Raw genomic sequence first — 27,020 nt, 5'->3', positions numbered from 1 at the left:
AACGTCTGGCCGGTAAGAACATTAGGGATTGATTTATGGGCAAATGAATCAACAGTGGGGGATGGTCTCCTCGGTCAGGAATAGGAGCCGGTTTTACTAGTTCAGTTCTTGGATTTGGTATGTCTTATGATAATCTAGATGGTTGTATTTTGTATCTTGTGCAGCTTTATTGAAAAATGTAAATAGGACTAAAATGGGATATACAGTCTCAGATTCAAAGCTTTGATTCACGACTCATGGTCTGAATTTAAAACCTGAACACGGATTTTGTCAGTTTTTTTAGCTAAGGCATTTGGTGCTGATCGTTAAAATACTTGGATAAATTACACTTCAGTGAAAATGCATATCACGTGCTCAGAGGTTTTACAGCATCAAGATGGTTCTTGTTAGCTTGGTCTTTATTATATGAAAAATGATACCATGCCATGGCGCGTCACATTATATTTCAGATGTAGTGCATTTCTGCCAGTGATATGTCCTCGAGTTATAAGATTGCTCAGTGTATAGATTTTGATTCCTTGGATCGTTGGGGTTTGCAGAGACCTAAATCTGGATTGTCAAGATTTGTTGTGGTTTGTCTGTTTTGAGCAATTGTTCGTCTGTAAGTATGTTGAGTAGGGTAGCACAAAAAAGATCCAGGTATGAATAGCGCCTGTTGGTTTCAGACGTGCTTGCGTTTGAAAATAATCCAATAGATGTAGTTGTGTGTTGGCTGGTGCAGAAATATCCCTGACTGCATTGTGTGTGCGTATTGTTGGTGGGTTTGTGTCTGAGTTTTCTGAGAGAAACCAGTTTGCGTGTCTCTATGGCTGAAGCAAACAGGTGCCCATGCCATAGCGTATCTGGGAAGTTATGATCCATGCATGAGGAATATGGGGGAGCACCAAAGGACATTTTGTACTGCGCTAAGTGACAGGTGTGTCTGGCACCAAAATGTCTAAATACTGGTGGCTTTATGATACAGTGTGTTGAGCAGTCTGAGTTGTTTGTTTTGTTTTTGATGAATGATGTTGAAGAGTGATTATATTGGTTGTAAAAAGACTGTAGTATTGGTGTATCTTGTGTGCCATTGTGTGTTGTTATTACTGGGCTACATTACGGGTTCTGTTCTGTAGGCTTCATACTTCTGGGGTTGACAAAATGAGCACCACTGATTTGGGCAAACATAATATCTGCTCTTTATAGTGCACCCAAGTGCAAGACAATTTGGGATATCACTCTATACAAATTAACCTATTATTAATGTGAGGTATTATAAATTATTGTTACAGTTTCATTGGAGCACCCATACAGCTTTTGTTGAAGTCTTTGACACAGAGCACATTGGGGGTATAGAGAAGCATAGTAGACAGTAATCATGATTGTAATTATAATTTATGCACCTTCTCACATGCCCTCACCCAAAACACTGCCAGGTGCGGCATCCCACAACACAATAACCCTACCTCAGTGGTCACCATGCATTACATGATAACACTTCCTATAAAAGCTGAAAACAAACACTTCATCCAATCATATACCCTAGAAGGTATAGCTTAATATCATCATGGGTAAGTACTCCAGCGTCCCCCATAGGGGTAGTAAGTTCTACACACATGCTACAATACAATACAGTACAAGTGCTGATGGCAACTGTATTTGGACTGAGTGAATAGCTGTAATTGCAAGTAGAAGATTGCTAACAGAGGTTACATTTTTAAAGTCAAGAGCGGCAGCACATGCCTGTCCTCCACTGGTGCTGTCTTACAGGCACTATGTAAACAAGACTCAGAACAGAAACATAGAAAACCTAGCACTGGTGGCAGGGGCATCTCATCTGCAATGGCAGAGGCACATAGCGCCACTGGCTAAGAGCCAGCAGCTGAAAAATAAAACAATATTTCATTATCATTTTATTTTTCAGCTGCCGGCTCAGCCTGCATGTGTAGGGAGGGGCGAGGCTGGGCCATGGAAGGGAGGAGGAGGAGTGGAGTGCGCTAAGTGGGCATGTCAGTTTGGCCTGCCTCCTTAGGCGCAGTTAGGTTTCTCCACACAGCAGGGCTGGAGAAACTGCACAGACCCCAATGCACTGTCGGAGCGGCAGACCAAGCCACTCAGACCAATCCTGGTGCTGCTCAAATGCTATGTATAGCATGAACTGCTGGGACACCATGAGGATAGCAGACGAGTGAGGCGGCCGGCGGCATCGGTGGTGTCGGGAACAGTACATTTAAAAAAAAGTACTCAAGTATTTCCCCATCACCATTGTCCCCCCCACCCACCCCTGAAATATGCGGTGGCCGCCGCTGACTGCTGGCTGATTCCATTGCTGATGGGAGAATGTGGAGCAACAGGAGCACTGGGGTCCTTTTATTGTTAGCAAGATGGTAACTAGAGGGATATGTCATTTATTTACTCCTGTGGAGGCACAGGAGAAACCAAAGCTCAATTTTTTTATTTTTCATTGAAGGATCAAGAAGGGATGTCGGTATTATTTTAGAAACAAAAAGTATGAAATGCCATTTGATCAAATTATTAAGTTGAATTGTAAAAAATATATACTACTCTTTGCTAAGAAACTGCATTTTGTTGAAATAAAAAGTAAGTAAAAAATGTGAAAACCGAAACGCCCTTTAAATTGTAGAAATTGCCTGTTGTTCACCCACATCATTGCTAAACTCTCATGAAACTTCCTCCTCATTGTGGTCCATTTCTGCTCTGTGCCACATTCTCTTCTTCGCTTGCCACGTATGGGTGGAAGTAATGAAAGTCGCCATACTGTAAACTGACATGACCACTGCAAAAGCTGTGCTTATGCTTTGCAAACTTTAGGCAAAATGAACAAAGCATTTTTACGGCCACAAATGCTCCAATTTCTGAGCTTGAGCCTCCAAAAATGCTTTACCGAGTCCTGAAACCAGATTCTGCCCCCTTACCAAATTGCTATTTGCAATGGGGAGTTTACAAGGTCTCCTTGCAAATACTGATTTGGTAGGTACTATATCCATACTTTATGACTTTCCTCCAGTTGCAAAATATTGAAAAATTACTGACTCCCCAGTTGAAGTGGTAACTCATTCATAAAAGGGGAGGGGTCTCTTTAGAACCCTTTTCCATTTGTGGATGTTAAAAAAAGTGTTTTGAGGAGCAGGCAAAGGTCCAGGGGTCCATTGACAATTCTCAAAGAAACAAAATGTAATAAATATTGTCTTTTATACACAGACCTGTTTACTTTAAGAAAAACGGGCTGCATTAAATGTTTACTGTATTGAAGGGCGATCACAAACATAGTGGTCTGCTGACCCCAGCAGTCTGCCATCCTTGTGATGGCCTGCAATCAAAGTGTGTGGAAATTTGCAACATACCTCATTTATATTCATGAGGTATGTCGAATTGTGACCCAATCTGAGAATTTTACAAACTCACCTATTAGTACATAGGTCACTTCACAAAATTCTTTACTGGCCGCAAAAGTACTGGTTTCAAATTTTGACAAGTTTTTTTTAGACCAGCAAATAGTACATCTGGCCAGACGTTTTGTAAATTAGCTAGATTATCCTTGCTTTTAACATTATAAAAATAGTTTATGATTGCATGGCAGTTCCTTAGAATCAAAGAGGGATTTAAGGAATTGTTGAAATGTAAAACCTTATTGTTCATATATAGGTTTCAATATATATAAAGTTTTTCGATTGAAATACATTTCTAACAAGCTATTTCGAATCTTTCCCCGTTTAACATTTTCAATTAGCAGCACTTAAGTAATATGCTTTATCTATATGTTGTCATATCTGCACACCTTGAAAATTACAAGTAAACCAACCTTCTTGCTTTATGATTTGTAAGCACAGTAAATGAGTCTTCAACCAAATTAATAAGTAATTCTGACTTTCAGTATGTACTTCTCTTGTAATAGTGCACAGCTAATCACATTTGGAATCAAATGCCCTCTATACTATAACGTTAGAAGTAAAATATGGTTTTAATCAGGCTTTTTGCATTAATTCAACCACATTAGTGCTTCTATTAATTAGACTGATACATTAAGAATATGCTATAAAAGTATATAGTACCATAAAGAGCTTCTGCCAGGAACTGATAGGAAAATAGCACAACTCACATTGGGCCAGATGTATCAAGCAGTATTGCCCATTCTGTGTCTATGGGAAAATGTGTTTGTACATATGGCCCATAGTTTTCTAGCCCGCTGCCAAGAGCTATATTGGTTGTTAAAGTCCCTGAACCCCATTTATAGGCATAAGCTGCAGATGAGGGCCTATAACAAGGGAGAGGGCCTTTAATAACCAGTATAGCCTGAGGCATGGCTAGAAGGCTATTAGACCATTTCACCTACTGAGGCTAGAATGTTCTAAACTAAAAAAGGAGAATTAGAAAGACAAACATTGGAATCTTGAAACAAAAGGCTTATATTAGCCATTACTGGTCCTGAGTCACTTCATTGTGTTAAATGGAGCTCCCAATATTCCAATATTTGGTATGAGTCAGAGGACTGGAATAGGAGGATTGCACATTCTAGGACCTACCACAGTTCGTTTAATATGTTTAATACATTTTAGCTAATAATGGAAGATGCTGCTGTCAATATGGCATATCTTTCCACCGTTGGTTTCCAGAGGGTGTGATTCCCTGAGAGATTCAATGCACACCATTTAATTTTATATGTCTCTGTGAGCAGACATTAACTTTATCGACGATTGTTACAGTGAACCACAAACAGGGAACGATGCCACCAACAAAGCTGTACCAACACACAATTCCATGGTATTGTGGCATACCAGATTTGTGTCAAAGCTGAGGCTTGTTACACTGGATTTAGCTGGCACACTTTGCCTGATTGCAAAATAAACCGCATTTTGTGACAGGTTATTGCAATCCTGTATAGGAAAGAAAAGCTTGTCATCTATACCTTTATCATTTTATAAGTGCAGAGTTGTCGTATTATGAACGTTGACACAATGACTCAGATTAAGCCAACACTTTTATCAAACATATACATACGTAGTCGTTTGGTCAGACTTGTGGAGTCAAATGAATACAGCTACTGACATGTATGAAATACGTTCTTTTGGTCTTAAAGGCAAGCAGTTAAATTTGAAGATGGACTACCATCATTTTTCATTTTGAGGATGTATGCCAACTCTAAAAAGTGAATAATGGGTTAAATCTGCACACTGGCAATATTGTAACCCTAGCACTTAGACAATATTTCAGACTCAGAAACAACTGAGGCATTGACTGCGCTAATAGAAGAACATTGTGATAGTGGGAGACACTTCATGACTCATGTCTCATAATTATTTTAGTCCTCTTTGGGATAATCTAATTTAATTCTTTTGAATATTGTCCCTGTGTTCCAGTGATGTTCTCACTACATGTGGTACACATTGCGCTTAGTATAATATGGCATAGAGCATTATTGAATTTCTGTGCACAGCATGCACGCCATTGCCCACTGAGCTAATGTACTATTGATCAAAGGAGTAAATAAAGGAGGCATTTAAGATCTATTTCACTTATATAAAATGTATTGACAGTACAATATATTTTCATAGGATATTCCAACATTTTATACATGATTTTTAGCAATCCATGCTGCAAGTGTTACCTTACAAATTAATTCAAAATAGATAAGTTTCTAGATGCAACTTTTCTAACCCCTGCCTCAACTCATACACTGTCCCGCGAGTTGATGAAACTGAAAACCCACCAGCAAACAACAAGCTGGCAAAGCTAATAGGTCTGGTGTTAACCAATAGTCTTTTGGCTTTTTCAATGATTAATGATTGCATAGTTTGTCACGTTTTTTGCAAACACTGTCCAGTCTCAATGTTATCTTTGGGCTCACAAAGCAAACACTGAAAATAACAGTCCTTGTCACTGAATAGAACGACTTTGTGGGTGGACATTCTCCTTGTGAAGGAGCAGAATGCCACACTGAAGTTAGCCAATGGCTGGAGTGGGCCGACCCATTACCTCATGCTGTATGCTTAAGTGAGAGCAATAAAAATATGAATGTCAAAACAACAGATTAATGGATAAAGAGAGCTGGCTGAAAGTCCCGAAACTTAAGTATAATTTGCATATATAATTTTAGAAAAATCAAAAGGTCATGTCTAACGCCAAACCGAAAAAAACTAAAATGTTGCGTTTTAAAATGAACCCAGCTCTATTTAGCAGGCACGACTTGTAGAAAACAGTCTGAAGCATTGGACGAACAGTATTCGAGTGAAAGTCAACGTGCTTTACTTCATGAAATGTATCATTGTTTAACTTTTCCAAAAATAACAGATGTTTTTTTATCTATTTTTAACATAATCACCACCCCTCTTTCTTCAAGTTGGAATTTCTGAAGTGCCTGCTCCCATCAGAGAGCTACTTTGTAACACTAGAATGTGTTCTCTCAACCTCTCCAACACTCTATGTGACCTGCAGTGCAATTGGAAGGGAAAGGAAAGTTAAAACAAAGAATGGAGAATTTATTGATGAGAGGCACAGCAAAAAAGAAACAAAAGCATAAGCAAAGCAAATAGGTCTCATCTTTGAGACCTATTGGCTTTGCCAATGATTTTGGGGATGTTGTACCTCGCTGGTAAAACCAGAGTGTGTACAGCATATTCAAATAAAAAATGAAGAAAAAAGTGTGCCCTCACAGGACACGCTAATGGTGCATATGCGTCATGATGCAATGTACAAGTCATAATACTAGCACAGTGTCTTTCAGACAGCGCATATACGTGATAATGTATGCATGCGCATCACCAGACATGCGTACACCTATTATTTTGGGGGGTAGACACCATTTTCTTTTTTTTTATTTACTGATCAAAGATGGTGGATGCCACAGGGATTGGGAGTGGCCCAGCAGGAAATGGAAGCTGTTAGGTGCTACGACAAATCATGATAATCATTTTTGAATGACCACAACAAGTGGGGGAGCAATGGAAGAGCAAGCGTGAGGGAAGCAATGGAGGAGCACCAGATAACAGCAACAGAATAATTTATAAGACATTCTATAAAAAACCTAAAAAGGAGAATGTAATGGGCAGGGTGGGGACAAGGTAACAACAGAGAGTTTGGAATAAAATGCAGCACACGAAGGAAACAGCAAGTGGGGTAAGAGGGACGCACACAAGATTGCTTGGGGAAGTGAATGTTGATATTTGGTGGGGAGGAAGCTGCTCAAAAGGCAGAGATATTAAAAAGACTTGCAATTTCATGGAGTGATTCAAGAAAAAAAACAGTAGTTCGGTAAGTATGAGAAGTGGAAGTTAGTCAAGCAAAAGACAGGTAAAGAGGCTATGCTCCAGGTGATGGCCAAACACACGAAGAGGAAGGCAAGTCACTAGATAAAAAGCAAGCAAATGAGAGTAACAATAAAGTCAACCATCGATAAGGAGTGAGCAGGCTCTGATCACCCTGCAAATTTTTGGTATGGACAATTAGTGGCTTTCACCTACAGACAGCTAAAATATGTCTGGCACGCAAGACTTAAAAAGTCTTTGAGTAGATACAAGAGGTACACAAGCAAGTCCTCTGTCTGCTACCACCACAAATCTACTTGAAAATGTTGGTGTTTATATATGGATTAAGAACGAAGACAAACTGAGATAAAGACCTCCCGGACAGTGAGGCTGCAAAAGGAACACTGTGAAAGTGATTATTTCAATTGAAGGCTCACAGATGATTCTATACTACATCTCACTCCATAGAAACACTCCTTTGTCCATTGATATGGAGGCCTATTAATGACACAGAAGGCAGATTAGCTATTTCGGTTTTGTTTTCTTGTTTCTGAAGGTCATGTTCATCCTTATCAGTGGCAATGCGATCACAAGGGCTTGGTCAAGTCCCTGATAATTACTGATTATCTTTTTCCCAAACAGTTATGACAGAATCTATGGGTTGGCAATGGTTCTTTGTTGATTCTAGATCTACAGTCTCTGAAGTGACTGTGATGAGGTGCTTGAAATATCTAGAACAAGGGTGTCCATCACAGGACCAGGATGCTGGATCCATGCCCGATTTTCAGGATACTTACTTAATAATTTTCCTTTAAAGCGCAGCTAGCCTGCTGCCTTCTTGGATGTCAACAAAAAAGAAGGAGCTGATACCCCATCAGTTCTAGTTAGAGTGTATAGGGCCTCTATGCACTCTAAATAGGGTGGACGAAACAGTCACTATTTTTTGATGATGTTGAGTCCCATAGTCCTTTGTTCAAATATGCTTATGTCAGAACTAGATTCACTTAAAACCATTTGCAAGAGTGCATGTAGAAATTCCACAGAGGATGTCCATGAGATTGTGCTACATTGTTTTAATGCTGCAGTTTTTCATGTTCAAAAAATTGCACCCCCTGACATGCATCTGATATGCAAATAAAGCAGGCAGCATGCTGAAACTGTGCAGGATAATAGTTATATCAGGTTTGCATTGTTCGCACATTGCTTATACTGTTGCCTTGTACACCAGCTGCTCACTGAGGAGGTTTGATGCCTTTAAAGTTTAGACTATAACCATTAAAAGTTGAGCTCAGGGAGATTAATTGAGTTCTTGATTTATTCTGACATTAACATTAATCGCGAAGAATTCCTTTGTGCTCTGCTGTTCAGTAATGTACTCCTGCATATTGACCAGAGCAGGGATGCTATGACTAGCCTGTGGTGTTCAGGGTCTATGTAAACGTCTTTAAATTACGTTTGAATCTTTACCAGGAAAATCCATAGAGAAGCAAAGCTGCAGGACAGATGTGTGTCTTTCATCATTTCAGCTCTCAGTGAACAGTGATTAGATTCTATTGAACTATTTTCCTCCTAAGTAAATAGGGATCAATGCAATGCTTTAAGTTGTTCTATTTGCCATGAATTCAATTAAAAATCGTTGCCGAAATCCTAATTGCATTTTCGAAACTTATCTTCAAAAAGCAGGGTTCCAGACTTGACGTGTAAAGGCTGTTCGAGGATGACAGTTTATAGCGGTAAGCAGAAAATAAGGAGAACACGCCTCTTTATGCCTTTTCCCCCTCGACAGCTGACCGCAGCAACAGAACTCCCTTTCGGAAGATCACTGCTCTTCTTCGGCTGGGTTTGACTGGCTGTGCTTGACTGATATTCACCTAGATCACCATATTTACTTACTACCCCTAGACCGTGCAGGAGGAGAATAACTCCTCCCACAGTGCAAGGCAATATCTTTTTGCAATAATGCACATGGGCTCGAGACATACAAATCGGTGAAAACAATGCCCAACACATACTGATTGGTATTAGGGAAGAGGATGCAGATCCTCTCTCATAACACGAAATACATCAAGGCACTCGCATTAAACAGCACATCCCTGAGGGGGCGTGTGGAGAGAGGTCACTGAGGACAGACTTCGCACACTCATGTAAGTGATAAAACAGAAAAATGCGCAGGGTGCAGGAGGACATACCTGAGGTTGTAACAACTTGTGCTTTCTAAGTTGGGCCTGTGGCGAGTGACGATGAGCGCCCAGCAGTGCAGAACACTTGTTGGAATTTTAACGTGGTCAGAAGTCCTTCAATTTGGGTCAGAGAGTCATGGAGTGAGAGAGTAGTTGAGATGCACTATATCTGTGTTAAATACGCCACCCCAGTCTTTGAGATGCAGAACAAACAGCACTTCTGTCAATGTGCTGCTTGAACTGCAAAAACAGGTACACATGTTGAATAGATTGGAATTCCTTGGGTAAGGGAGACTACAAATCTCACTCACAGCCTACTCCTCATGCATCCATTATTCACGAAGACATCAGAAGTTATCAGACAAAGTTCCCTGCACTCTCATACATACTATAGGAAGTCATGGAGAACAAATCGAATCTTTACAATAGTGTAACACATCCTCACACATACTAGCACTCGAGAGTTATAGAAGACATTATCCTGCTCACTTGCTCAACACCCACATAATCGAGCATCAAAGATATATAGTTGGTAACAAGCTATTCCCACAGCTCACTCACACACACACACGCCCATCTAAAATAGAAACTGCAAAGAGCTGGTGCAACCTAATAGAACTACACTGGAACGGTCCTTTAAACCAACAGGCACAGTAACTAAAAACGACACCAAGCAAACCCATAATTCCATAGACCCATAAAAAAACAATTGACTATTGTGCCTTTGGTCTGTGAGAAGCCCTAAACTGTGAAGAAAGCCAAACATGTACTATTACAAGATCTAGGAGGCAGAAATGCCCCATTCTAATGCTAATCATATAACACCAAGTCACAACGCAGCTGGTTTATTTTATAACCTTTTTTGATAGCACTATTACTAATTGCATGTTTTCACAATTTACATGAACACTAAATTTGGAGTGAATATTTTCTGAGGGGTAAAGACGGTCTTATAATCAAGTCCTCTAAAGAGAATAGGTGGCCCAATCCAAAAAGTTGTTTTCCTTGAATAGATACGCCATCCCCATGGAAAAGAAGGAATAAGGCAGGAATAGGACAAGGAAAAAAAAAATGGTAAATTAGGCACATGGAAGCGAGAAGAAAGGTAGAAGACTAAAACATCACCTGTAGAGCCACAAACTCAACGTGCTTTTCTTGTCTTCTCTATTGTAAGTACATTGTGTGATCGTTGGAAATCCATTTATATGTCTGCATCCAAGTTCCTGCAGTTTCCAAAATTTGCAGCATTTAGAAACAGGCTAAATGAAATCTATGCAGTGTTTGTAAACTAGTTGTACATTTAAATTAACCTAGCGAAGGAGGCCGGGAAAAATCAGTTGGGCTTGCATTAGTGATGTACTCTGGAGCTATTTTTTACCTGTCTTAGAGGGTCTCATTATGTTTGCTTATGAGTTTGTTTCTTTATAGTAAATAAACGTAATTTCTCTTCATCGATATGCAAAGATGGTCTGCTTACAGTCTATGCACATAATCCGTTCAAAGAACTGTGAATGCCAAAATAAACAACCTTTGGCAAAGACAATAGTTCTTGCCTTTACGACCTATTGGCTTTGCCAATGCTTTGTGGAGCTGCTGTACATTAATGTCAAAATCCATACTGCATGTTACAGCTACTGAATAATGCAGACACTGTTTTATGTTTTTTATTTGTGATCCAACATGGTGGACACCACTTGGCGGGTAAATAAATTCATTTTCATTTGCCCTGAAGTGCATTTGAGCAAGCAATGCAGCCAAAGGAACAAATGGGAGCTGTTAAGCCCTCCAAAATATGTAGAAAAAAATAGAATTAAAAAACAAATACTAAAATGAATGTCAGGGGTGGCTGAGCAATGGCGGTGCGTGTAGGCGAAACAGCATGGATGTGGGCATGTGGAGGAAACAAAATAGAAATAAAGCAGAGTGGAGGGAGAATAGAAAAAGAAAGAGGGGAAAAGTATTGTTTCTTTACCTGTCGGTGTAGTTTTGCAGCATGAAGACTTTTCTCCAGTCGCATGATGTGCATTATTCCACCATTTAATGGTTGGGTCCAGAATTGACTCCTACATTTTTTTGTTCTACCTTCTGTTTTTTGCTGTTGCTGGGCATCGACGGACCTCCATTTGTTGCCCCTTGTGACGTTGGAGTGCTTCCTACGGAAGCTTACACCTTTGGTCATCATCTTCAGATTCTTTTTTTTTTCCTCCTTTCATCTTTTTGGTGGAGGTTAGTGGGTCACTTGTGAATCCAGAACATTTTTCAGTCTGCAAAACTACACAAACAGTTAAGAAACTATACAGTTTGCAGCATTAATCTTTTCTGGATTCACATGCTGTGCATTGACGTTGCAGCGTTTGCCTACTGTTGTGGTGGCTGGGTTGAAGATGAGCATTGACTGGTAAACAGATGTAAAACAGATTGTCCCACCTGTGCTTCCTTGTTCATCTGGATAGCTACACAATAGTATTTCGTGAACGTGTTTATTGATGACCACGTTGCTGCCATACAAATGTCTTAAAAGGATGTATTTGCTAGAAAGGCAATTGTTGCTTCCTTCTTCCTAGTAGAATGAGCTCCAGGTGCTGAATGCAGTGTTTCTCCTGCATTTTTGTGGCATAACTGAATCGTTTGTGGTATCCATCTTGCAATTGTATTCCTAGAAACCTGTTTGCAAATGAGACGGATAGCTGTTTTGTTTCCCTGTCTGTTTTTGTACTTTCAATGTAATACATTACATCCCGTCTTCCATCTAATGTGTGTAGTGTTTTTTCGGCGTGTGTTTTTAGATTTTGGAAAAACATGATAGTTGAATACTATGTTTCATGTGGAATTGTGAGATAACTTTTGGCGTGAACTGAGGATCAGTTCTCATAATAACTCTGTCCTTGTGCACTTGAAAGTATGGTACTTGGAACGTGAGTGCCTGTAATTCGCTCACCTTGCACAGAGAAGTTATAGCCACTACAAAAGTAGTTTTAGTGTGGGCATTTGTGCCTTGTGTAAAGGTTCAAAAGGTGTGATAACTACATTCAAGTTCCACGTGGGTGCAAGTACCTTTTTTGGTGGTGCGATTCTTTTGGTCCCTTCTAAGAACCTTCTTACTACTGGTGCTGTGATGAAACTTCTACCTATGTGACCCCTTGTGTATGTCACTATAGCTGCTAAATGTACTTTTAAAGATGCATATGCCAGTTTGCAATCAAGAAGATGTGTTAAATACTTTAGTACAGTTTTGTCACTTGTATTTTTTCTCAACATTCCCTCTTTCAAACACAGTAGTGGGTATCGTTAACATTTAGCCATATAGCCTCTTCCTAATTGTTGGTTTCCTTGCCTCTCTTAGAACAGCCATTGTATTTTCTGGCAGTTTCAGATGTCTGAATTTTAAGTCCTTAGGAGCCATGCTGCCAGGCTCAATGACCCTGGTTATGGGTGTAGAATCCTACCTGCTTCCATTGACAATAAATCTTGCATGTTTGGTAGTTTGTGAATTCTTCTCTGGGCTAATTCTATCAGCTCTGAGAGTCATGACTGTCACACCCATTGCAGGGCAATTAGTATTAACATCATCCTGCTGATTTTTGCATCTGCAGATCCCCCTGTGCAGTAGTGGTATAAGGGGAAAACTATCCCTAATTAGTCTATCAACAGTGCATTCCCTAGGGATTGGAGACCTTTGGTATCTTGCGTTCTGAGGTGTAGCGAACAGATCTATTTCTGGAGTGCCTTACTCCTGGCGTTCTTTTTGAGCACTGTTTGGTTCAGCTCCCAGTCATGGAAGCATGAGGCTTGTTTTCTCAGTCTGTCTGCCTTGAGATTGTTTATTTCTGCCAGATGCAATGCTGAGATTTCCATTTGCTTTTGAATCATCCATTTCCAAATCTTTTCTGCTAACCTGGATAGGGACTGAGATTGTGTGTAATTGTAAAACACTGTGCTTGTATTGTCCATTTGGATCAATATTGTCTTTCCCCAAAGATCTTTCTAAAATGCTTTTAAGGCTAGTAACACTGTTTTTAGTTCCAGGTTGTTGATATGTTGTACTGCCTCCTGTTCCTTCCAGACTCCTTGCACCTTGACATTGTCCATGTGAGCTCCACATCCCATTTTTGAGAGGTATGTTGAAACTGTCACGGTAGGGGTCGGTTGTGCAAAGATCCTCCCTTGTGTTATATGTGTCCTGTTCCACCACGCTATCTCCTCTTCTACTTTCTGTATGACAATCAGTAGATCTTCCCAACTTCCTGTTGCCTGTGAACATCGTTTTGCATCCAATCTTGCAATGGTCTCATATGAAGTCTGGCCTATGGGATCAAAGGGATGCAGGAAGCTATCATTCTCAGCAACTTCCCCACCGTCCTCACTGTCAAAGCTTCCCCATTCCAGTAGAGCTGTGTTTCCTTTAACAGTGCATTTGTTCTCTTCTTGCTGGGATACACATTCCCTTGGATTGAGATGATCCTTGCTCCCATAAACATCTTCTCTTGTTCTGGCTCTGTGGGTGACTTCTCAATCTTTATTGAGTAACCTAACATGAAGAGTGTTCTCATTGCTTGCTGTATGTGCTCTCTGCACTTTTTGTGTGGTTTGCCCATGCCAGCCAGTCGTCTAGAGATAGATGAGTATTCCTTGTCTCTGAAGGTGTGCTGCAATTGCTGCTAGGTACTTTGTGAATACTCTTGGTGCCAATTTGGTTCCAAAGGCTAGGACTCTGAAATGGTGTCTTTTGTCTACCACAAATCTGCGGTATATTTGCATTCATTGGGATGTGCAAGTAGGTGCCTTTTAAATCTGTTGTTGCCATGTAATCCCCTATTTGCAATTGTGTACTTCCTGTAAGGTTGTCATCTTGAATTTTTGTGTTTTGATAAATTTGTTTATAAACCTTAGGTCCAGGATTCGCTGAAATGCTCTGTCTACCTTTGGGCTTAGGAAATATGTAGAGTAGCTTCCTTTGTTCATTGCTATTCTTGGTGCTAGTTCTATTGCATCATTTTCCAACAACTCCTTTGCCTCTCTGAGTTGGTGGGATGTTTCCTCCTTTGAAAGGACCTTTCTTCTGAGTCCCCAGGATGGAAGGGCAATATCCGCACTGGATTATGTTTAGAATCAATTTGTCTGATGTGATCTATCTTCACTTGTAAAGGAAGTTTTTTACTTTGCATCTCACTGGTGTTATGTGTAGGAGTTGATGTTCTTTGCTTTTTACACTCACTAATGTTGTTCATGAATGTTTTGTGACTGTTGCTTATTTGAGGGTGTTGAACCTCCCCTTTATGGTAGTCCTCTCCCGTGTGTTCGACCCTGAAAGAACTGCCTTCTTTGCTGGTATTGCCAACTTTGCTAGGGTTGAGTTGCCTGACCGCTTCCTTGGTATTTTTGGTGGGATTTTGGTCCCTGATTGGAAGCTACTCCTTCCTGCGAGCCTTTGCAAGGGTACTGTCCCCCTTTGCATAGTCCCTCTGAACTGTGTCGACTTAGCTGTCTCATTTTCCTTCTTCTGCTGGTTTAGAGTTTCATCAACTGCACTCCCAAGCATCTTTTCACCATTGAATGGGGAATTAAGAATGTTTGTTTGTACCTCCGGTTCGAAACCTGAAATTCTGAGCCAGGGATGGCAGTGTAGGGTGAGGGCCATCATCATTTGTTGACTGGATGTGTCTGTTGCATCTATTGCCAACTTTAGGCAGGTGTTGGCAATGCTCTTGCCCTCTTCTGCAAAGTATGCCACTCTTTTTCGGTATTGTTCTGGGAGATGTTTCATTAGTTCTGCCACCTCCTCCCAGTGCTGGTAGACATGGTAATTTAGGAGAGTGTTTTTATTTGCAATGCACCACTGACTGGCTGTGCTTCTCTCCAATCTTTGACATATGGGGCCCATTCTCTGACTCTCCTTGTCTGGAGGTGGCCACGTAGTTGATGGACTGTTGGCCCACGCTCTAGTTGTTGAGATGATAATCGAGTCAGCTGGAACCAAACCCTTTATGTAGGCAGGATTTTTTAAAGATAACTTATACTTTTTCTCTGCCCTTGCAGTGACTGCTCTGCCTGTAGCCGGTTTCTTAAAGGTCTTCCTTTCCTGGTCCAAAACACTTAAGAGCATGGGCAAAAATTGACTCCTGGATTGTGTGAGCAGAAGAGTTTCCAGCAGGAAATAAGATTGTGGTTTCGCTTCTTCCAACTGGACACCATATTTGTCTGCTGCTTTTTTTATCACCTGGATGCCAATGTCATCTGGAGGTGATAGCCTTGATGAATAGCTGTCTACCCCTTCCTCTGGTGAATCTATTTCAATGTCTTGTCATTGTGCCTCTTTGTATTCAGATCCACCTGATCCATGATACATCCCTGCCATTTGGTCCTCCTACTCTTCATAGAAGTGTTCCTCCTACTCTTCTTGCTGATGCACTGGTGTTAGTAGAGGCACGATGTCCTCAAAGCTTTTCTCTCCCTGGTCTTTTGGCATTGAGGCTTTCCTCTAGATTTGAAACTCCTTCAAAACTCCTTCAAACTTTCATCAAAATCCCTGTGTTTCTAGAGCAAAACCATTATTTTGGCCTGGAGACGCCTTTTCTTGTTCTCTACCTTGGCTGCCCGTTGTTCAGCATTGAGGTTCTCAGTCTTCTTCCTTTTCAATGTTGAAGAGTCTTTCTTTGACAAATTAGATTTCCAGCTTTCAATCTCTGAATGCAACTTTTCATGTTTTGAGTTTGAAATGTCCTTTCCTTGGCTGTCCTTCAACGACTTAGACTTGTCTGCAGATTTTCCTCCTGTGGTGTCTCTTCCAAAGGTCTGAGGGTCCCTTGTCTCGGGTGACGGTCATCGAGTGCTTTGATGCTGAGGCTCCCTTAGAGGTCCTGGAATTGGTTTTACGTGACTCCGGCATGCTTTTCCGAGGACGAAGGTTCTGTTACCTAAGCCGTGAGTGTATTCTTGCCCACCAGTGCTTCGGCATCGATGATCTTGAAGTCGACCTCTGCCGCTTCCACTTCTGCTCCTTTGGTGACATTCTCTTTCTCATCACTATTGAGACCCAAGTCTCGTAGAGAATGGAGTACGCTGCACCTGCATGGTGTGGTGGGCTACCCTCTGCAGCTCTCTCTCCCTCAGCATCTTTGGTGTGAACTCGGAGCAGGCATTGTAGTCCTCGCTTTGATGGTCAATGGCAGACAGAGGTTGCAAACAGGGCTTTGTTCTTTTGCGAGAACTTGTGGTGGCAATTCTTGCAGAACTGGAAAGGTGTTTTTTCCCTTTAGGTTGCACAGGGGAGAGACCCTTCAGCAGGCATCCAGACCCAATGACGGAAAAAAGAATCTGAAAATGGTGACCAAAGTGGGAGCTTCTGACAGCCAACAACAACAAAAAACAAAGAGGAACAAAAAGAATTAGAACTCAATTAAGGACCCAACCACTAGATTGCGAAATAATTCACAGCATGTGAATCCAGAAAGGATTCACGCTGCAAAACCCAGCACAGGAGGGAGAGTCAACACAGAACATGGAGGGGATAGGGCAAAACAGAGCACAGGGGTGGGTCTTTGGCAGGGGGACAAGCACCCGAGGGAGAGAGCTGGAAAACACATGCACTCCCATAGGCTGCTTAGTGAAAAAGAAAAGTAATAGAGCAGTGGAAGGTTACAGGTCATCCAGTCAATAGCACGTTAAATGGGCTATGCTTCTTGGGAGGGACAAACACAAGAGGAGGAGAAGGCAAATATACTGAATGAGAAATAAGGCAGTAAGGCTGCAAATAAAAGCAAACAACGGAGGCAATGGGCGAGCTCTAAACCCACTGTAATTTTTTAGGATATTCCAAAAGAGCTAGCTAAAGCTGTCTGGTAAATCAGATCTGAAAAGTACAATAAAATGGTGCTTGAAGGATGACTAGATTTAAAAAATAAAGAAGCCTGTAAGTCTAAGTATGCATTCATGAAAATTGCGCTCATTAAAATTAACACTTCATTTTTTTTTTTTTTAAAGAGAAATCAGGATGTTTGAGGTGACAAGTACATGCTCTACAAATCATTTTCAGAAAAGGGAACTTAATTGCATGTGGCCTTCAAATGTCTAACAGTTTTTAGGAACTGTTGTTTGTATTTTATTGTAGAATTTTCTCTTGTATCACAGCACATCTGTTAACATGCTCCTTCAATTTAGAAGCAGGCAGCGACAAAGGGAATGTGGGATAGGCTTGCCAATTGTTTTAGTTTTTCTGATCCTTAACCCTTTAGTGGCGGTCCGACTGCCAGAGTAACACATGTAAATTAATTCCAATATTTTGCTGCTTCTGTCTAGTTATCCAATACTCAATCATCAAATTGAAACAACCTTTAGTTTCTAATAAGGGTGACTGCACTACATTAATCAGAGTTATCCAATGTATTTAATTGGCGGTAAAACAACTTTGAGATGAAGTGACGTTTCAGTCTTATAGAGGGTACAGCGTCACACGTTTTCCAGGTTGTATTTGCCCCACCAACCACCTGACCTTCGTGTGAATTTTTTATTTGTTTTGAGGCAGAGACACGTATGATTTAAAAAGAAGCTTGCGTCACAGAGCAGCAGCATCAAAGTTACAGCAGTACTTTTTAAATTAAACTTCAGAGCAAACATGCTTAGAAAAAGAACTTCCAACACCGGCGCCTTCGTAGGGAATTGTCTTTTTTTTTTCATGTTAAGTTGATCTGTCGCATATCATATCATACAGGAAATTAATTGGTATTTGCTGTGCAACTACAATCCTAAAGAGGTATATACCATCCTACATGTGGCCCCTTCAGAGTGCTTATTCAGGCGGTAAATGTGTTCTAGAGAGTAAGCAATATACTTTACACCTAAGAGAACTGACTCTGTGTGATTCCTGTGCATGTTACTTGGAAAATCACTTTGCTGTTCTCGGCTTCAATTTTCAAATCTAAAAAAGATTGGCGCATTCTAAAGTGGGCTAAACTGCACTATAGAAAATGGACATAACATAAGGTAGTGGGTTGGGTTTTGATATTTTGCTAGTGAAAGTTGGAGTTGAGTTGAATCTAGGATGAACCACATTGATTTCTCCTGTGCTCTTTGCATGTCATTTTGACTGAACATTTTGAATAGGTGATAGAGTTTAACACATGGTCAACCATCCGTGATACAGTTTAAAATACACTGAGGAGATATGTGAACTTTTACTCTCTAATGCCATGGAAACGCATAGATTGCAGTTAAGCTCTTTTTGAAAAAAAATGCATGTGTCATACTTTACTGCTTCCCTCAAATTGAAGCTTGCTTCTTAAAGCACTAGAGACACCCTGCATGGGTTCATCTTTTATAATTAAAAATAGCAAGATAACTGTATCTTTTTCTTGGAGATAGAGATTATCTTCTTTTCTCACTGTCTAATGTCCTCTCCCATCTGTTTCATACTAACCAAAACCCTGCACATATACACGAACATATAGGTTTGGACATGGTTTTTTGAGACATTTCTACATTAAACATTTGCAGGCGTTGGAGAAATGGTAAGTGAAATCCTAAAGTGAGATGCTTGGGTGTTAAGAGTGGAAGGAAGGCTGTCGCATCCCCCGAATACAGTAGTTAACCCACCAATGACAAACTTGGTAGGGTGCAGAGGCTGCTCTAAGACGGAGCAAATTAGAGGACTGATAGGAGAATAGACCATTAGTACAGTATGCAAATGAAACATTTGCCTTCTTTTCGCACATAATAAGTAACTATTCACTTAATGGCGAGGGCGTGCGACTGTGCCTGTTTATCCATTTTTTTAGACAAATGTATTGTTTTTTTTGTTTTGTTTTATAGAGTGCAAGCATACTTAGTGGTGTAAAGTAGAATGGTGGGGCTCCCCCTGCAGAACATGAACAAGAGCCAATGAGTCTTCAACATTTCACAAATATCCATTGGCTTGTTTAGACTGGGGCCCCTCTTAAATGTCTGGAGGTCCCAGAAGGGTTGAGGCGCCCCCTGTGCCCGAGGGGCTGCAGGGGTCTCTGTTATGCACCTAAGCATACTACATTCAAGAAAATATTCCAGCTTGAGGGCTTGTAATACAGAATATCAACGTAAAAAAAATATTGTGGTACAAGAATATAGAGAACAGAATATTGTGGAATAAAATATCGAAAGGTAAGTGCAAAAAGGGAAGTAAAGCTTTACTATTTCTAACTTCGCATCTATGTACCTTTTAGATATATGTACAGAGTATGTACATATATATGGAGGTATGTAAAGAACATCTACACTTTACTTGCCTGTAGACATTTTATTTTTAGTATTCTGACTTCGATATTCTGTCTCATTGATATTATTTTTTCGATAATCAAGGGGCACAGCAGCACGATTCTGGTCATATTAAGCTGCTGAAATGATGGGGTGAGGGTTGAGGAAAGTGGGTGGCACAGCAAAGGGTCAAACATCAGAAATATCCTCGCCCACAACTTCTGCATAACCCAGGCTGCCATACTCCCTCAAGCCTCCCTTACATTGTGTAATTTTCCTAGGCAATCTCCCCCTTCATACACTACGTTCTCTGCAGCCATACACTAGTACATATGTTGTGTTCAGTTTTCTATTCTGATTAAATTCAGGGTGGAATATCACTTTCCCACTGCTGTGCTACAATTCACTTTGACACAGCCAGTCCTATGGTTTAGGAAGATTTTCTGGTACATTATGAGGACTTTCCCAGACTTCAAATAGGACCATGCCTCCCTTCAAAACAAATGGAAGGTTCAGCACCATATCCATCTTCCTTCCCACTTCTTTCCAATATTTGTCTGTGCTAGGGCATTCATAAATTCTCCATGTGAATGTTTCCCCTCAGCTACTACCTCTCAAAGATAAATCATTGTGCTTTTCTAGATTGTTTAAGCTGCACCCATGAAGGAAGTTCAGGAGTGTCTACCAAAAGCCGGATCTGATCAATGCCATCCAACGAAACATCAGAGCTTCTTTCCAGTCTACTTCCTCATATATGCTGAGATTGCTTTCCTGTGGATCCAGTCGCAGTCTGGTATTCCACTTTCTAAACACCACCAAGGACACTTCTTTTAATCTGGTCCCCGCCCATAGCGAGTTTTTATGTGTCAATTTTCCTTTCAAGCCTGTTTCATTGTTTAGTTGCATCCAGATTTTTACTGTCCATGGTAGCAGGTAAGGTATACGACTCACTCTCACCATATAGCATATGCAGGTATCCCTGCTTGCTGGGTACATGTATATCTACTTGAAATGCCCGTTTATGCAGACACCCAGTCATTGACAATTACCTAATATGTGGCCTCATAGTATTACATAACATTAAGAATTGCAATTTCATCTTGTGTATACTGGTTTTTGGATTATCCTCAGAACTATCATAGGAGTTCCCCCATTCCAAAGCAGTGTTCTTAACTCGTCATCCAACTACTAGTAAACATTTTAGGTACACTATAGGGTACGTTCCGTAGAGTACAAAAAAATCTTTAGGAGGGCGATCATTTTACACAATGCCACTCTTCCTAATAACGATAGTAGCAATTTCCTCCAGTGTGCAACTGTTCTCGCCAGCTCTAACTTTTATAGCCGAGGGTTTTATAAAAAGAATTTCTCATATTCTATCATATCCAGATTCCCAAGTATTTAAAATGTTTCTTCTCTGTTCTAAGTGGCATCTGTCATCAACTTGCGTTATGTGTAAACTTTTCTGACCCCACAACAGACTTTACAATGCAGACTGATTTATGCTATCCCCATGCCAAACATTCCTTTGATACTATACCTAGTAGGACACTTTCTGTTTTTACCTTGATCTCTGTCTCTATAAATTGAGATTCAAGTTTAACCAGCTACTTTTGATTTTAGAGCAGATTTCTCCAGTCCCAGATCATGTAAAGTTTTAAAAGCACAAAACAATAAAGTCGACCCTCCCTTAATTTTCCTCTAACAGAAATTCTTCCACAAATAGTAGCCCTTTCGACACTTAAATAGGACTTCATATTTTATGCTGAGTTTTCAGCCTCAGGTCTTCTTCTTTAATCTATAACATACTCATTTTAGGAATTGTTCACCTCATTGGCAAGCTTGATGTCTCTTCTCTTCTTCTCCCAGGTGCATCATGCACATTCCATTCCTTTACGACCACAGCAACCAAAATTTGAAACTTGCTGGTCACAATGTATCTCTCACTTCCTTGTTCCTCTCTATTTCAAAAATGTCTAGCTCAATTAATTGCATATATCAATAAACTTCAGAAATATTCACAGTTTCTGTAATGGCATCTATATAGCTTTGGATGTTAACTGGAAGTGAAGTATGCCAATCCATAAGCAGGTACCTAAATAAATAAATAAAAATGACTGAATAAATAAATAAATAACACACCCCTTCTCTTTCCAGCAGAAGGAGCACTTCTTGGTATATTGGGCAACTTTACTTTGTTATGAAGGCAAATACAATGTGCTGGGGTTCAATAGTGTCTGTAGAGCTCACCCCGCTCTCGTACTGACTTTGAGGCCTGTGAGCCTGCTCTACTAGTAATATAGCATGAATGACCATCTGTTAAAGTGTAAACTGCTCTAGCAGGTAAGCAGGACTTGACAACAGCTGGAATGCATGTGTAATTACTCATACACTAAAAGTTAACCTCCCAACTTAGTCTGAAATGCAGTTTTAATAAAGGCAAAACTTTGGGAGTTTAGTGGTGAATGGTGGACAAAATGTTTAAATGGACTATTTTAAGATTATGTTTACAAAGAGTTTTGTTTCACTATAAAAAAAGCCTAACCTTTCTTTTGTTTCAAAATATTGACAAGTTTGTGGATCCACTCCAATGACTGACATCTCACACCAGGCCAAATGCAATTTCGGGGTCATGGAGAAAATCATATTTTTAAAAGAAAACTAGCGAGTATTCCTTTCATAAAGAACTATCAATTATCTAATGTGAAAAATCAGTATGGTCAATCAGCTCAACTACTGGTTTAATATATGGACAGTGGGTCTGGTTATGTCATAATAAAGAAACACAATTTACGGGCATCATAGAGATAGAGTGAGATCGAAATGAAGAACTTTTCAGCAATATGTTTTTAATTATTGATTTTTTGCAGTTAAATGTGATTTTCGTTTTATAATCTGTGCAACAACAAACGCAAGATGTGGAAGCCAATTTTTCAAAAGGCAGTGGAATTTCTGCTTTTGATCTCAATCACTTCAAGACCTACATTGCTGTCTTTGGCATTCAATGTTCTTAATGCCGGGCAATACATATTGAGAGACAACTGACAGATGTCTTTCCACAGCCTACTTTAAATGTTTTAAATCAGATCAAAACCATTACTTTTTGCGAGTGCACGATTCTGATGTAATGCGAAAGACCAGATCTGCAAGACATCAAGGAACTCATTCATATCATGATTACCTATAAAATTCAGTCCATTGAAATACAGTGTGTGTAATTCACAAAACAAACTGCATGTCTATGTTTCATTTAGGTGTACAAAAGTTTCATCCATAAGTGAAAATGTCAGGAACCGAGGCCAAAATTGTCCGCAGCTGGAAAGTGCATCCACATAAAACATGAGATAAACAAATTCTAAGTTTAGATTTGGGAACGGGAACCGGGGTAGTTAGAAGAAAGGCACCCGAGCTGGCCATTAGTAAAATTGTGGCTCCACATAAACTTCTTAATAGATTGAATGAATGAATGAATTTCAGATCTTTCTCTGCAAGTCTTTTGTCCACTATGCTATTCCACCAGCCACTCTTACTCTCAAGGGGCACCAAAACTGTGAAGTCCTCTACTAGCACATCTGCCCGTCATTTTTTATCATTTTCTTTTTTGTCAAGCCTTTAAAACCAGGCTCTTCTTCTGTTTCTTGGTAACTATATTCAGGGGCGTAGCTTTGTCAGTAAGATTGAGGAGGGGTTGAGCTTCAGATTTTCCAACAATCATGCTGGCATATAATGTTACTTTACATTATGCAACAAGCAGGGTGCATGAGAGGGGCTAAAGGAGCAGTCGAAAGAGAGACAAATGAGGATTGGTAGGGCTAAGTGAGAGAAATCACAATATTTTGTAAAATTTTAAAATATAGAGGGAGACAATGTATGTGTTTTTTGTCTGCATGTATGTAAAAATTCCTGGTGAAATCCGGCAGACACCTCACCATACCGAACTGAAAGCACCTGAACCCAACTATTAACCAGAAAACACATTTATTAGTGGGGGTGTAATACCCCAAACACCCCCCTTAAGATGCGTCCCTGAGTATATTAGTGGTAGATTAGCTCTGCCACAATGGAACACCTGCTGAAGTCATTGCAGTGCAATAGCAAAATTCCTTCATTCAGCTATTCATTATTATACTCAAATTGCACATTTATATTGAGTAGCATAAATGCAGGAGCGTCAAAATTCAGAGTAAAAAATGCTAACACCTCTATTTACAGGGAGAATTGATTGTCCATATGTAGCAATGTGCCTAATTCACACAGGTGTTAGGAACTTTGTGAATTGTTGGCTTACGTCTACAATTATCATAGTCACTACATTTTTAAGATTTGCAGTAATCCCAGGTTGAATCTTGATAGCTACAAAAAAAACATTCATTTCTAACCTAAGTGTACAACTGATGTGTCTTCTGACACCGGAAAACCCAGAGTAGGGTTACATTTTATTCTTTTTATTCATTCACATGGAACATATCGAGGCCAATTCAGAAAAGCATTTATGAGCAAGTATGTAGTATTCCTGTAATACTCCTATAATACTACTTAATGTACTCATAAATGCCTTTTGGAACTGGCCCCTCTGTGGATGAGTATGTTTTTCTCAAACCAACTTAAACATGCACCACTTTTACATCATTCGTCCATCTCTACTTAAATCTGCAGTTTATACCACACAGTCAGTCACCTTATGCACTGCCATCTTTTGTTTAAGTCCTTAGCTGCTGGGGGGTTGTGTATTCTTTCAACAGTGCATCATTTACAGGGGCCCAAAGCTTTTCTTATGAGCTTTCTAATGAAGTTGCCAGACATAGGGTTGCCAAATATCAAGGCTCCATAGACTCAATTTCATCTCATGTGTCGTTCTTTTAACCAACCTACATTTCCTGTCTCTTTTGCTCATGCTTACATATTGTTTCATCTCCCCTTTCTCCATTTGTAGTTATTTTCCTGTGCTTACTCTCTCTTGCTCTGAGTCAAAGTCAAATAATAAAAAATAAGTTGTGGTCTCCAAAAATTACTGCAGGTATCCACAATATACAAGCATCTGCACAAATTAAGAACTACCTGTACAGAGAGTTTTTCCTAAAGATTGAGCTGAATAATGTTCCTTTTAACAGCATAATTTAGATAAACTTGCCACATAATATTGATACATTTGCAGCATAATCCTAGTCATTATGATGATGAAACCAGTATTTCACGGGGTACTGTGGAATATTTGCCATAAATCATAGTTCGCTGTAAACATGGGTTTTTGTACCACTGCATGTTGTGCAAAAAAACCACCCAAATATACTTAGTGCATAGCTTTCTGACACTTGTGTTTGCCATTAAGTTAGTGAAGGAATTAATGAATTACAAGTTGTAACTGGATTAAATAAAGGCTACATTCATAATTTTACGAAAGCACTTGTGGTTGCAATTAGGTGAAAGTTCTTTTTCAGACGCTTGTCTCTTACCATCAGGCAATCCATCCCAGATTTCCAAACGGTCGTAGCGACAGTACACTCCTCGAGGGGGATTGGTATCTGGCTCCAAATCAAAGCTTTCAAACTCCAGTATAATTTCTGCCATTTTGGGCGCAAAAATAATGTACGTGCATTCCAGGTTATTCGGATACTTCTCAGGGAACCTAGGGGACTTGATCACTCCATTCGGCGCCGTGAAGTTTCTGGAGCATTCCGACCCTGGAGGAGAAAGGAATAAGGTTAGGCCTCACTCTGTGACAAGTCCAATTTGCTACCAACGCGGTACATTATTTAGCAGTCTGTGGCTTCCTTCCTACACCTGTCATTACAATGATCTCTTCTGCCCTGCGCGTTCAGTCAGCTCTTGTGCGTGGCCATCTCGAGCCAACTGCGAAAAGCAATGTCCCTTCCAGGCCTTTGTGTTCATTCCTACAGAGCGCGCTGAAAATGCCTGCCTGCTGTAAGACATATGACAAATATGAAGGCCTGAGGGAACGGTAAAAACATAAGTTGTAGAAATCCTGACAGGGCCCAAGAGAAGTAATTATAGCTTCTCTTAAAGCTAAATCTTTAAATCCAGCAGTTGACAGCTATGAAACGGGGCAGAGTATTTACAAGAATTGGCGTGCTTTGTTCCAATTCAGCGGAGGGGAGCCGCGGTTTTAGGTTGCGCGCGCAGTGGCTTGGCGAGCTCGCCAGATGTGACCTGTGCCTCGTGACGAGAGTAATGTGAAAGGCTCATGCGTGCAGCCCGCGCGCCTGGCTCACTCGAGCGCGGTGTTTACACAGGTGCAGCCGCAAAGTGTGTGTGTGGGGGGGGGGGGGGGGGGGGGGGCGGGGTGGGTGGGGGGGAGGCATGATGACCTGCGTATTCGTAGGCCATATTGTTAAAAGTCACCCGATATCAATGTTGACCCATGAAACGTACCTAATGTAGCAAATAAAACACCCATTAGAGTTTTTTTGTGTGTGAAAGTAGTCACTTGGACAAGAATGTATTAAATTGGAATGTTAATTTTAATGACGATAATTGTGCGTACAGTTTGTGGAGATTCCGCAACAGTTGTTAACACTTCAGGATTTCGAACAAATGAACAAAAACAATCCATCCTGATGGTGGGGAGATAGATGGTGATTCATCATCTTAGCCCTTTGGAAAGCTTATTTTTATGCAGCCACCTCTGTGTTGGGGTTGTAATTAACCGACATGTAACTAGCCTGTGTGGTGGCTTCCCAAGAGGGCAGCTAGAAATACGGAACGATTGATTGAGGCAATACCAGGCAAGGCACTCAAGGCACAACCAACATGGGTCGTCGAGTTGCTCCAAAAATAATTAACTACAGCCCTATTTGGAAGGGGAAAAAGTGAGGTGCAATGCTACAATCTTCGCACCAAGATATGATGGTCTTAGCAAATAATGAGTTCGAAACCCAGTAAGTCCTACTCAAACTCTATCCTTCCCAGGTCAGTAAACAAAGTACCATTACATTGAGTAATACTGCAAATAGCTTTTATTTATAGTGGTTATACGTTACAGTAGTGCAGTATAAAGCACTACATAAAAATACGTTATTTAAATTAATTGTCTTACATTAAAAAGAAGCAGCATAAAATCACAGACGTGGTTCTTTGGTCATGAGCCCTCCACAATAGAGACCAGTAACTAATAGGTCCAAGCGCCTGACCATGGGGCTTAGGAGTTTGAGTCCAAAGGTTTCAGAGATCATATTCATAGGTATATTATCTTTACTCCTCTTTTCTCTGCACATGATCATTTTGTCAAAAGGGTCACAGGGTGTAAAAATAAAACTAGCAAAATAGCTATAATATATTGTTGACACGTTGAGGAACAACTTCCGCCCTCTGGGAGCCGTATATCCCGTATATCTCAGTCCGCAATGCATTGTTGTTGAGT

General features: G+C 40.3%; 1 protein-coding gene across 5 annotated transcripts in view; it reads right to left on the bottom strand.

Annotated features, from left to right (window-relative positions):
• Positions 1-27,020, bottom strand: part of NRP1 (neuropilin 1) — a 290,386-nt gene that overhangs the window by 167,626 nt on the left and 95,740 nt on the right. For all 5 annotated transcript variants that reach the window (XM_069211236.1, XM_069211237.1, XM_069211238.1 and 2 more), the window contains one exon: positions 25,096-25,323. In XM_069211236.1, coding sequence (XP_069067337.1) covers positions 25,096-25,323 — 228 coding nt within the window. The remainder of the gene's footprint in view (positions 1-25,095; positions 25,324-27,020) is intronic.

The sequence above is a fragment of the Pleurodeles waltl genome, chromosome 10 (genome assembly GCF_031143425.1).
Source record: "Pleurodeles waltl isolate 20211129_DDA chromosome 10, aPleWal1.hap1.20221129, whole genome shotgun sequence".
Lineage (NCBI taxonomy): Eukaryota > Metazoa > Chordata > Amphibia > Caudata > Salamandridae > Pleurodeles > Pleurodeles waltl.
The sequence above is the reverse complement of the archived record's forward strand: the minus strand, read 5'-3'. Positions and strand labels throughout refer to the sequence as shown.